The sequence below is a fragment of the Vicia villosa genome, unplaced genomic scaffold (assembly GCF_029867415.1).
Source record: "Vicia villosa cultivar HV-30 ecotype Madison, WI unplaced genomic scaffold, Vvil1.0 ctg.002782F_1_1, whole genome shotgun sequence".
Taxonomy (NCBI): Eukaryota; Viridiplantae; Streptophyta; class Magnoliopsida; order Fabales; family Fabaceae; genus Vicia; species Vicia villosa.
The window spans coordinates 229,099-242,243 of NW_026706030.1; the positions used below are offsets into that span (position 1 = coordinate 229,099).

At 31.1% G+C, this 13,145-nt stretch overlaps 3 protein-coding genes across 4 annotated transcripts; 1 reads left to right on the forward strand and 2 right to left on the reverse strand.

Moving 5' to 3' along the window:
- Positions 1–372: 372 nt before the first annotated feature.
- Positions 373–6,574, forward strand: LOC131639793 (vesicle-associated protein 1-4-like). 2 transcript variants are annotated; one of them, XM_058910248.1, is made up of 12 exons: positions 373–652; positions 787–857; positions 1,264–1,345; positions 1,662–1,798; positions 1,917–2,087; positions 2,217–2,244; positions 2,332–2,402; positions 2,707–2,788; positions 4,685–4,800; positions 4,904–5,041; positions 5,227–5,304; positions 6,238–6,574. In XM_058910248.1, exons 1-12 carry the CDS (start codon positions 490–492, stop codon positions 6,271–6,273), a joined length of 1,173 nt encoding a protein of 390 aa, XP_058766231.1. In that variant the 5' UTR covers positions 373–489; the 3' UTR covers positions 6,274–6,574. The 2 variants fall into 2 exon arrangements, with proteins under 2 accessions (XP_058766231.1, XP_058766232.1); XM_058910249.1 differs by lacking the exon at positions 5,227–5,304 and having other exon boundaries at positions 6,238–6,573.
- A 2,091-nt stretch (positions 6,575–8,665) lies between these two features.
- LOC131639788 (uncharacterized) lies at positions 8,666–11,864 on the reverse strand. The gene is made up of 6 exons (XM_058910244.1): positions 11,489–11,864; positions 9,992–10,090; positions 9,720–9,854; positions 9,558–9,618; positions 9,275–9,399; positions 8,666–8,999 (listed from the first exon to the last, which is right to left on the reverse strand). Exons 1-6 carry the CDS (start codon positions 11,804–11,806, stop codon positions 8,931–8,933), a joined length of 807 nt encoding a protein of 268 aa, XP_058766227.1. The 5' UTR covers positions 11,807–11,864; the 3' UTR covers positions 8,666–8,930.
- Positions 11,865–12,095: 231 nt separating this feature from the next.
- Positions 12,096–12,464, reverse strand: LOC131639802 (uncharacterized). The gene has a single exon (XM_058910258.1). It carries the CDS (start codon positions 12,462–12,464, stop codon positions 12,096–12,098), a length of 369 nt encoding a protein of 122 aa, XP_058766241.1.
- Between the last annotated feature and the right edge of the window lie 681 nt (positions 12,465–13,145).

Below are 13,145 nucleotides of genomic sequence, written 5' to 3' on the forward strand. Positions count from 1 at the left end.
TAAGCTAGAAGCGTTTACATGACAAAAAAATCAATGAAAGGGGATGGCTTTTGTAGCCAACTCGGTCTACTCCTAACATTTGAGTGATTGATTAGCCTATCGAGTTGAATCAACTAATGTATATTAAAAGTTAAAACAACTCAAATTTGCTGTCAAAATAGAAAGAAAAATTAACTCAAATCTAAACCAAATCATATCTTATTAAATCCAAAATTCAAAAGTACGACTTTAGGAATTAATGTTAGTCATCATAAGGTATGAAACCTCGCTAAAAAATGTCAACTCACAAATTATATTATATTCATCATGGAATATGATTAGAAATTTCTATCTTTCTCTTGTTTTATTCTCTCAAAACTGTCCCTATTCTCATTAATCATTACCTCATTCTAATGTTAAGGTCAATGACATAAAACTGAGAGTTTCACAAACTACTCTTTTCTCTTGACATAAAACTCATCGAAAAAAAATCAACAGTTTGTGAAAAAAATGGGACAAACGGTTTCTAATGCTTCATCCTCAGCTTCTAAACTATTACGGTTGGTCATTCCACGACGTTATGCTTCTCCATTGAATTGGGGTTATGAAAAATTGAATAATCAAGATGATAATTTCCATCTCCAGATTCATCCTCAAGAGCTGCAATTTCCATGTAATCATGCTTCTTAAATTCCAAAATAATAACAAAAAAAAATCTTTTCAGTTTATAATTACATCATTACTTTGATTTATGTTCTTGTTTTAATTTCTTTTTTTTTTTTCACTTTCTTGGATTTGGTGAAACAGTTGAGTTGAAGAAGCAAATATCTTGCTCTTTGCAATTGTTGAACAAGTCAGATAATTGTGTGGCTTTCAAGGTTCTTCTCATTATTTTTTCTTTGAATTTATAAATAGAATGAAATAGAGTAAATATATTACAGTATAAAACTGAAACAAACGAGTTAAATAAAATTAAATATTATTATGTAAAACTAAGTATAAAATGAAGCAAAATCACATCTTCTTTTTATTTGTTTATATGAAAGTTTTTAATATTATTGTGTTGAACTTTTATAAAACTAATAACAAATAAAATTTATTTATTTTAATATATATAGATAATAAAAATATTTTTAGTAAAAAATTTTTTAATTTTTTTTTAATATTAATTGTTTTCTCATAAAATACCTTATTTTAAATTTTATTTTAGGTCTCATAATGTGAAACAACACTACATGGAAAATTCTGAATTTAATTTGGAGTAAATTAATTGTATTGTTGCAGGTTAAGACTACACATCCAAAGAAGTATTGTGTTAAGCCTAACAATGGAGTTGTGTTGCCCAGGTCAACTTTTGATGTTAGAGGTCTCTACCTTCTTTTTTTTACTCTTTCTTATTGCATATAAAAGCACAAAAACATGCAAAAGAAGAAAACTATTATGCTTGTCTATATATATATATATATTTTTTTTTTTGATAACTTGTGTTTGTCTGTATCAATCTTAAAATTGTTGAATTAATTTTTAAGAGTTAATTTGTTAATAAAATTTTAGAATCTGAGAATGTGTTTATCTCAAGGTCTCAAATTTAAATTTTATTAAATGCTAACAATTTATGTATTATGTTCTTTTCTATACACCTTATTGATTGTTTGCGTCATATTTACATTTTTATTTTGTAGTTATAATGCAAGCTCAAACGGAGGCACCTCCTGACATGCAATGTCGGGATAAATTTCTTTTTCAAAGCATAGTTGCAAAACACAAAACATATCACTCCAAAAATGGAGCCACCACAAAAGATTTCACTCCCCAGATGGTGACCATAAATAATATTTTTTTTTATTAAGATTAAGATTCACATATGTAACACATACATTAGTACATAAAATATTCATTGTGTTTAATTTTTTTTCTTGTTATTCAATCACGTATAGTTTGATAAAGAATTCGGTTACGAGGTTAAAGAGTGCAAATTAAGGGTTATCTATATTATTCCTCCTCAACCGCGACCTCCCGTTCAAGAAGGATATGATAAAGATTCGAAAGCTTCAATCGAACATTTTGAACAATGTGAACATGTTGAACATTGTGATACTTCTTTTGAGGTGACATATTATATATTTATAAGTCACATTTATTTTGGCTTTTTTCTTAAGTTTTTTTTGTTTTAAATTTGTTTATCCAATTTTATGGGGTTGTAGAATATTTACTAAATAAGACAATTATATCACCAGGTACATCCTCAAGAGCTTCAATTTCCTTGTAAGTTTCTAATATTCGTTATTTTAATTTCTTTTGCTTTGTGTTTGGTTTCTAAATTGTTTTTCGTTCTTTGAATTTGTGAAAAAGTTGAATTGAGGAAGCAGATATCATGCTCTTTGCAGTTGTCTAACAAGTCAGATAATTACGTGGCTTTCATGGTTCTCATTTTATTTCTTTGTGATTCTTTTATCACTCGTTTTTTGAATAATATGTGTCATCGATGCATTCACTTGCTCAATACATTAGTGATTGTTCGATCAATATCAAATGGTTTAAATTTAAGTTTTAAATTTAAAATTATAAATTTAAAATTTTGAACCATCATATCTCGATTAAATGATAACTGATGCACTGATGCGTGAATGCATACATCAATGGCTGCACTGAATCTGCATTCCATTTTTTCATAAATTTTTCTTAGTTGAAATTTTGATTTGAAGTCGAATTGATGTAATGTTGCAGGTTAAGACTACAAATCCGAAGAGATATGGTGTAAAGCCTAATCGGGAAGTTATGTTGCCTAGATCTTCTTGTGATGTTATAGGTTTTATTCTCTCTCTCTACTTTTCTTCTTTATTCTCTCTTTTACACACAAAAACACAAAAGACATGCAAAGAGGAAAAATAACTCATGTGCCTGACTATGTGAATGGTGAAATAATTTGAATTAGTAATCGGGAATTTTAGTTAATTTTTGTTATTTTTATTATTTTATTTTGTCTAGGATGTTTATAGAAATTTTGCCTCTACTTCAAGCCATAAAGAGCTTTGGGAAGCCTAAACACCATGTCTCAATTCCCTTATCTCAAAACTTAGTTGTTCGTTGACAATTTTTCTTCTTCTAATGATCTATTTAGAAACGCAGATTTGACATCTAAATAGAACAATGACAACCTCCTTATGAAAGATAAATCATTGACAAACCTTGTTGTATCATGTCTCAAAACATGTGATAATACTTCAGATTAATCTAGACCTTCCATTTATTAGAATCACTTGTACACCCACTTGACATCAATGGCTTTCTTCACTTGGTAATTTGGTCAACTTCAAGGTTCTATTTTTCTCAATATATCTCAGCTCATCAAGCACATCATGATTCACACTTGTTCCTTTAATTTTACTTTGAAACATTGCATAATACTTCACTTCATCATCATCATCATCGCCAAAGATATTACTACCTCCGATTCCATTTATAAGAAAAGATTCTCTTTTTAAATATATTGAATAAATAATGTATCTAGACAATATATTGTCTAGATACATTATTTATTCAATGTATCTAAAAAAGAATCTTTTATTATAAATGAGACTAGAGAGAGTATCAGTAATCACATCAAAATCAACTAGACAACTCTGCTTACTTTAATCTTGTTCAACACGGAATTCTACAACTTGAATCCATTAGTCCTTTGATAAATAACTAAAACCATTGGTTCATTTTTATGACCTAGATTCTTTCTTCTTGCATAAGGGATATGTACATAATGTGATTCAAACACTCTCAAGTGAGTCACAACTAGATTTCTTCCTATTCAATCTTCTAGACCCACCTTTTAATTAAACCTTTGTGTATGGAACTTGGTCATGATATACACATGTGGTCATTACTTCTATCCTCATATAGTGAAGTATCCCCTTAAGCTTCAGTTTACTTCTTTCAATGATTAGTACACTACAGTTCATCCTTTCACCTAGGACACCATCTTGGGAATATATGGTGTTGCGAGTTCATGTATAATGCCATATTGACTAAAGTAGGCATTGGACCATATTCTTGTCATAGGGCTTCTTTTTGCTTAGATTTTTTTTATTATTCCCTCTTCCTTTTCTACAAGAGGGTTAAGGTTTGTCTTCATGATTGGTCATGCCTTTCCAATTTTTTTTATTTTTTCTTCTTTTTCCCTTTCTTCTTATCAACTTCACTCTTCTTGAATCTACCAAGAAGAATATCTTCTTCTTTACAATTTTCTTTCAATCACCTTTAATTATAAGCTTCAATAATGATTTATGAGTATTTAATATTGGTATTATTCAATTCCATTTTTCTTCAATTATTACCACAATATGATCAAATTTTGTGGATATTATTTTCTATCACCACCTCATGTTTTATAGCATCATCACCATTCTTCATTTCCATTAACTCGTATTGTCTCATCGATGTCTAAAGCTTCACCTTCACGACCTTTGCATATCTTCCATAGCTCTTCACAAGGATATCTCATGAATTTTTGGAATTTTTAAATTCTACAATCTTAACCTATATGTTACATGATTATTCCATTAATTTTCCCTTTTACATCCGCTTTTTTTATGTGCACCATTTTAAAATAATTATCTTTTATAAGTGAAAATGGTTTATCTCTTCCATATGGAGCAATTCATGTTAAGTATAAATTAAATAATATGTTTACTGAAAAATCAATTATTTCTAGTTACTATGAAAGCTCAAAAGGAAACACCTCTTGACATGCGATGCAAAGATAAATTTCTTATTCAAAGCGTAGTTACAAAGCTGGAAGCAACCACAAAAGATATCACTTCAGAAATGGTAACAAAAAGTTTCATGATAAAGATTAAATAATTACGATATTGTATGTGTGACATAACATATATCGCATATTTTGATTGTTTTATTTTCTCTTTGCATGTAGTTTAATAAAAAATTAGGCTATGAGGTTGAAGAGAGCAAACTAAAAGTTAATTATGTTGATCCTTCTCAACCACCATCCCCAATTCAAGAAAGATCTGACGAATATTTGTCTCCTCGGTTATCTGTCTTTTCAGATCAGGTTTCTTATCATTTCATTTTTTAAAATTGGTTATTGACATGTTTTTTAGTCATAATTGCATTGTTATGAACTTAGACGAGAATACGCCTACAATATTATATAATTTTGATCTTAACCTTGGATCCATTATAAGGGTGTGCAAAGTGAACTATAATACAGACCTTAAAAATGAATTATTGTTTCAGGCAAAAGGAATTATTTCAAAGTTAACCGATGAGAGGGATTATGCTATTGAGAAAAATAAAAAACTTGAGCAAGAATTGGTATGACATTTATTTACTAAAAACTTTGTTTTATCATTTCATTTTTTAAAATTGGTTATTGACATGTTTTTTAGTCATAATTGCATAGTTATGAACTTAGATGAGAATACGCCTACAATATTATATAATTTTGATCTTAACCTAGGATCTATTATAAGGGCGTGCAAGGTGAACTATAATACAGACTTTAAAAATGGATTATTGTTTCAGGCAAAAGAAATTATTTAAAAATTAACCGAGGAGAGGGACTATGCTATTGAGAAAAATAAAAAACTTGAGCAAGAATTGGTATGACATTTATTTCCTAAAAATTTTGTTTTAAGAAAGCCTAAAGTGTTCTTTATTGTTTATCCTACAATCTTAATTTTTTGATCAAGTTTTCTTAAACAATTCGAGTTTGGTCATGAGTTATGTTATTCAACTATTTACACAAACTTGTTACTATTAGCTTCTTTTAGCAGTTTAAGTGATTCTAGTGATTATAGATTCCAATGTCCTCAAAGGATACTAGTAAAAAAAATTAAGTAGTACAATTTTAAGTAGTAAATTATATGATTCACTCGTATAATTTTCCTTTGATTTAAATAGTATAGTATAATTTTAAGGACTAAATTAGTAATTCTATATATCATTTTCCTTATCAAAATTGCTAAATAATTGGTGCAAATGTTAATAATTACACCCCTTATATATTTTATTAAAATAACATGTGTTTTAAAGACAAAGTTAAAAGTTAAATATAAAACAATTTATTTAAAAATTGTATATTAATTTTATTACTAATTTATAATTGATTTTCATTGTTTTTTATATAATTTTTTTATTTATGAATTTCTTCACATGTGCAAATTGAACATGAATTAGCATTATCTATTTTGCTATATAATAGTTTTGTTGGAAAATTATTGATTGATCGAATCTTGTCATACATAGGAGCTTTTGAGGAATGAAGCCAACAACAACATATAAAGTTGGCATGCCGATGAACTCTCCATGAGAATTGGCCAACAACAACTATCATATAAAATAGACATGTCGATGATCTCGTGGTGAAAAGAGATGGGTGGCGATGTTTGTTGCATTTACCATGAATTGGTATAAGTGTGACTTAAGTGTGGCATGATTTTAATGCAAATTTTTCTTTATGTTGTACTACCTTAAATTATTTTTTAATGTTAAGTTTGTTTATTTATAAATATTAATAATTTATTTATATTAATATATTATAAAAATAATAAATAAATGTTTTAGAACACGTTATTTTTGTACAAAAATATCATCCTTCATCACATCTACACGAAAACTTGATTGTTATCTAAACAAGCACCTAGAAAAGGGAAAACTAACATCAAAAAAATGGAGGAAATGTAAAACTTACTAAAGGCAACCTAACGATCCTCGCGAGAACGAGCCTCCATCAGTAATGAAATATCAATCAGACGCTTCAAACATTTTTTATCGGCCTCGACCGAGGGAAAATGCTTCACCAACCAGCAACGAGGAAACAAAGGCTTACACTTACCCTCTACTTTTGGATCGGCCATGCAAATGATCGAGTGAGCCATGAGATGAAGGAGACTAACCAAGAAGAAGCGGTTCACAAAGTGCAACAACTAAGGAAAGTCTTCAAAGACTCATATCGTCGGCCCCAAGAAAACTAACTCATGTTCTCTTCGTCGGGCCACGATGGCATCGAAAAAGATGAAAAAATAAGATGACATAATGGTTTCCCTTCAGATATTCGCACCAGTATTGGTAAGCTCCTGCGTACGCCCAACTCAATAGATGAAATTGGAAGGAGCCACCATCAAGTAATTAAAAACACATGTCTAAAAAGTAGTAAAGGATAAGCAAACACCCAAGGGTGAGAAGAGACATTTGAAAAGAGGAATGGTGTTGTTGTCTTACTACCTACATATTCTATCGTCTTCAGTAGGAGTGGTAGAGCCCTAGTATTAGCCATGCCAATTAACTTTCTCGAAGTATAGGAAGATAAATTGTCTAAAGAGAAATAAATAATTGCTCAAAAAGGAGGAGAAAAGAAAGGTCCAAGGAAAAATGACTCTAGTTCTTCCTAGACTTATGTTCTGGAATATGGAAAGAAATGTATCCTATCAACAATTGTATCTCTTGCATATAAAGGAGATTGGTAGCCTAGGGTGAAATTCTCCAAACCCTCACCTTGCGACTCAAGCATGAGGGCTTGGGCTATAGTTTTGGGGTAGCCATCATCCCCTTGAACCGACCACCCTGAGATAGTCTGTTCTAGACCATAATCCTCTCAACCGACTATACAGTCTTGATTCTAGAATTTCCTCCTTACCATGGACTATGATATACATTGTTGCAGAAGATTTGTGTCTCAGACGCATCCAACGGTCCTCCTTATTCCACGCCTGAGATAGCGAGATCGTTATTCCTCACCCCTATATATAGGGAATGGCGTCATTTCAGATAACAAGTTTTAAACACAATTTGAATACTCTATACTCTTTCACATACTGACTTGAGCGTCGAAGTACTAACCTTGCTGGTATACTTGTGCTCTGCCACATCAGAAGCTCTTGTCTACCACACCTTCTATATATCTCTCTATTTTTAGTTCTAGAGTGGAACAGGTACTTATGCACCTATAAAGTATTAGTACGAGTAGAAAGATTGATCAATGACCACGCATGTAAGGACTTGGTTATAAAAGAAAATTAAACTACTGTTAAGGGAACGGTACTATAATACCATATTCAAACCTTACCTATTATCATTCCTAAGTGGAACTAAGATCTTCATGATGTCTCGTTAAGCGGTTGGTAGTTATGTAGGAACCTCGGGTTCAGGAGCACGAGTTCAAACCCGCAACATCTCACTTGTTCATCTTTAATAAGATGAACTCCAACTACTAGACTACTCAACCAAAAAAAAATCTTTATACCATTTTTATTTATTTATTTTCATGTTGTACTTCTGATAAGATTGTTTTATTTTATAAATTTATTAAACAATCAATATTTTTAATATCACAATCATTGATTATGCAATAAATTAAAAAATAAATGTCAATAAATTAAATAATATATTTTTTATAATGGCTACTTTTGTTCTTTCTTCTTCTCTAATTTTTGGATTATTATGAACTCACCTCCATAGTATTTTTTTTATATCAATTTCTTCCTTTCTTCTCTTGTTTAAATTTAGTTCTTTTTTTAATTAGTGCTGGTTTGCTGGGTTTATAATTTCATTGTATTTTTTATGAAGAATACTATGAAATTATGCTCTCTTTTTTTTTTTTCAATTTAAATCTCTTCTAGATTTTAATTTGATAAAAATGATGAATGTCAATGAACAAAACAAACGAGGAAGAACTTCAACAATTTTTTAAAGATTTTTTAAAATATACTTTAATTTGAAAAATGAAATTGGATAGTATGGACTATGCATCTCAGCATCAAAATGGCCATGTAAGTCTATTTTCAGATAGAGCTCCAATTATACATAATTTTAAGAAGAAGAAAAAATTAATATTGAGAAAGTATCCAACTACTTGAAACAAATCTATGATATTCCATTAGAAATATACAAAGTGATGGTCACTAGTCAACAAAGAATCCTAAAAACTTTGAGCTACCTTGTCAAGAATTCTGTGAGTCTTTTATCATGTTGCATCGAACAACAATCTTGCGAAAATCGTCTAGACTTAGCTGCAACAAAGCCCATTATACTTAATTAGTTAACAATAATAATGAAGGTTATGCAGCCTACAAGGTTAGGAGCACTACAGATTGAAGACGCATCCGACACCTGACAGTATTTGATACCAACGCGACACTAACACTTGGGATTATATAGAACCCTTAATATTTTTTCAAATTATTATCAGAGTTGGTGTCGCACATGGTGTCAAATGCTTCGTAGTGTTCTCATCGTTCTCTAGTCAAAAAAAAAAATCATCGAAAAAGTAGCTAATAATACTTACCCTTCCATCTCCGTCACTATCAAAGCAGCGAATCATATCAACCAACTCATTGTCTGTCCATGAAAAATCATGAGTTATAGCTGCTCTTTCTAAATCCCTTATTGTTATGGTTCCTTTTCCCGCTTCTACATGTCACAAACAGCTTTATCAATATCCTATACCGTCTTCACGTATTTAAAACAGAGAAAGAAAGAAAAAAGGAGGTTGGTTAATCAGATAAGTTCATTGACAAACAATTGCCCTCAACGAACAAAAAGTAGAATAACAGAAATTACAAAATTACCATCGAGCTGGAAGAAGTGTACAATGAGTTCATCCTCGGTCATTTGCAGCCGACTAATAAACTGTCGACAGAATCAAACGTTACTAAAAAGACTCTGTATACAAACTAAAAAATTAGAAAAAACGAAAAACCAACGTGTAAAGAGAAAAACTCAATACAGACCGATTTTTTGTTCTTTCGTTCCTTATCTTCTTGAATGTTAATGGTTTCCTTTTTCTCAGCCTTGCCGATGTTCCCTACATTTGTGTTAGAGCAAACTGAAGGTTCCGCAGACTTTTGCAGAGAAAGAGCAATTGCCTGTTTATAGATTACAGACAGTGAAATTAAGATGCTTTCTATATTCACAACATTATTCTTATAGGCAGCATAGCAATAAAATGATTGGTATTGATATTAAGCATTTGCAAGCAATAGGATCCAAAAATCAAGACTACCTGCATCCAAGCTTCTTCTTCTTCATCAACATATTTTAAATTACCACCGTGCTTCTTTCCGGTTACTCTACTTTTCACCTTCAAACTTTTGCTCTTCGCCTACAATTAGTATCTCAAGGAAAAGAGTAGTAAAGGTCAGCATAATTTTCGAACCGTAACTGTTCTGGTTATGCAGAATAACTATTAAAAAAGTGCATAGCTCGAGCATCCTAGTATTCATATCAAACCAAACAATAATCAAATACAGAGCATTCTACCAAAAAAATAATATTAATAGGCTAATGCTTGGTTGAAAGCTCAACTAAAATAACTTCAAATGCAAATTTTGTTACACTTTTCTACCATTCTTTTAATATATCTTAATCTTTTAAACTAACTTCACTTATATTTTTTATTTTAAGCATCATAAAGTTCAAGCTTCATGCCTATTTTTTATCTACAACCTACACAATGGGACCTCTGCTATAGTATATTTCTTGATTTACAAGACACAAAATCAAATCTTTATATTCGAAAAGCATGGGACATTTGGGTAACCCGCTCAATTAAGTGTTTTTCGAACGGATGCTTATCATATAAGATATTAAGCATACATAATACGTGTAATCAACAATAACAACAGCAACGAAGCTTTATCTCACTAAGTGGGGTCAGCTACATATATCAAGTTCCGCCATAAAGTTCTATCCAGGATCATGTTCTCTTTAAATCTTTAATCTCTATCTTCTTTAATAATTTCTCTTATAGTTTTTTAAGTCTTCTTTTACCTGTAACTTTTTGATTCCTCTCCATATGATCAACTCTTCTAACCACAAAACCTACCGGTCTTCCTTCTACAAGCCCAAACCACTAAGTCTATTTACCACCATCTTTTCTACTATAGGTGCTACCCCAACACTCTCTAATATTGTCATTTCAAATCTTATTGTGTCTAATTTTACCACACATCCAACACAATATCCTCATTTCTATTACATTCACTTTATTCTCGTATTGATTCTTAACTACCCAACATTCTGTCTCGCACAACATCGTAGGTCTTACAATATGTGTAATCAAAGAGCTAAAAAACGGTTCTTGCATAAGTCGTAAACTACTTTCACGGAAAATTAAAAAAAATGGAAAAATCGCTTGTAGACATGTCATAAACTATTTTCAGAATCTCTCCTAAACCTCATTGGCTTCAACCGCAATCCGTAACGCAGCATCTATAACAACCGAAATCACAGAATTCATTATGTGCTCGCCTCATTGACATATCATAGTATTAAGTGAACTATTCTCACACATAGAAAGTGTTTTCGCCGAAAATAAACCTAATGAAGCTGTCAACTTGATTCTCCTAACCAACACCATATTCCCAACCATAAACCTCCTCATGTATCCTTAAATCTCATTCAGTACCCTTTCAACCCTAAAAATTGAACTCCAAAAACAACACTTCATCAAAAAATTGAAACATTTTGATTGAAAAACATAAACTACTACATAACAAACCTTCCTTTTCCGTGACCCAGAAGCATTTTCAAACTCAGATTCACGTTCACTGGAAGAATCTGATTCAGTATCCCGTTCTTCTTCATTTTCGGGTTCATACTCTTCATCATCATCTTCAACCTTTTCCTTTCCCTTCTTCTTCAATTGCTTAATCTGAGGCAAGGTTTTCAAGGAAGAGACCATTTGGGGTAACCCCAATGCCTTTAACCTCGCTTGGTTTTCTGCGATTCTCCGGAGTCTTTGTTCCTCATACTCAGATATGGTGCTCCCGTTACCCGCTGATAGGGAACTGGATTCGGATTTCTTGCGTTTCGCCATTATCTTGTGCTCTTACAATTTCAATTCTGGTTCTACTTTTTATTGGGTTTTTAGGTTGTAAAAAAAATAAGGTTAAGAAAATAAATAAATTCCGTAAAAAAACTAATTTTTTTAATTGGAATTAAAATGTATACACATCTGTAATATATATATATATATATATATATATATATATATATATATATATATATATATATATATATATATATATATATATATATATATGTGTGTGTGTGTGTGTGTCAAGGCACTACATTGATGATTTTAACATAAAATTAAATATTACATCTCAATAGTCTAGTGGACACTTGCACATTTTTAAGGTTTGTTTGACTGTTCTTTGTACCGTCGCTACCAACTCCAGCGAAATTTCCTCTTCAAACTCTAAATACGTTCGACACATCGACGAAACATTCTCTCGGTTCTTGAGCTCAAAATTGTTGTAAACAATGTCCCCTTTGTTGTCAACTGAAGGTGAACGATACTCGAGTTTCACAACCTTTCGCTTGTCTCTGTAAGGTAGACGATAGTGGATTTCGTCAATGATATCGTCGAGCAAGGTGTAATCGTTGAGTTTGAACGTTCTCCCGGGTGTTTTATCGTCGGAGTAGGAGACACTTGCGACATACCAACGGTTATTGATATCAAATTGCGACATTTTTGTGTTTGTGTGAAAGAAAACATAAGAAACCCCAAATTTATAGAAAACCTAGGTGAACATGAACCGCCCATTTTCTATCACTCAACATTCCGTAGTTATATCCACAGAAAGAACCTAGATATTTTTTCTGTATGGACATGATTTAAGGTCATGTCACTAATACATGCCTTCTATTTTGATTTGAGTCGCCATACACTAGAATGACCTTGTAACTTCGAACACAAATCATGATTATGCAAGCCACAAATAACACTAAATTTTCACTTCTTGGTAGCCAACATATAACCACGAATTTTAAAAGGACACTCACCTTTTCTAATGTTAGAACAAGATTGAGAATCTATGTTCAAAATCTAGTTTTGATGATAACAAGCATATATTTTGTGAGTAACAATTTTATTACTAATGATTTCACTAAGTGTGCAGATATTATGCTATAAGCCTTATACGACAGCATCAGACAAGAACAGCATCAGAAAGAAACTTAGACAAGCTTCAAGGAAGTAAAATCTAATATCAGATACATGAAGTCTAAAGTCACAACAAGAAAATCACTCAGGCAAGAGTTAAGGATTTAAACAGAAATATCAATATACATGAAGATCCGTTACAACAAAAAGATTTCATGTGAAAATGATCAAAAGTTCTGAACGTATTGATTCAACAATCAGTGACAGA

Coding starts and splice junctions, on each gene's coding strand:
- LOC131639802 (XM_058910258.1), bottom strand. CDS start 12,464: ATGTCGCAATTTGATATCAATAACCGTTGGTATGTCGCAAGTGTCTCC.
- LOC131639788 (XM_058910244.1), bottom strand. CDS start 11,806: ATGGCGAAACGCAAGAAATCCGAATCCAGTTCCCTATCAGCGGGTAAC. Junction 9,855..9,991: donor AAGAAGAAGCTTGGATGCAG/GTAGTCTTGATT, acceptor ATCTATAAACAG/GCAATTGCTCTTTCTCTGCA. Junction 9,400..9,557: donor ACACTTCTTCCAGCTCGATG/GTAATTTTGTAA, acceptor TGTGACATGTAG/AAGCGGGAAAAGGAACCATA.
- LOC131639793 (XM_058910248.1), top strand. CDS start 490: ATGGGACAAACGGTTTCTAATGCTTCATCCTCAGCTTCTAAACTATTA. Junction 1,799..1,916: donor AAGATTTCACTCCCCAGATG/GTGACCATAAAT, acceptor AATCACGTATAG/TTTGATAAAGAATTCGGTTA. Junction 2,403..2,706: donor ATAATTACGTGGCTTTCATG/GTTCTCATTTTA, acceptor GTAATGTTGCAG/GTTAAGACTACAAATCCGAA.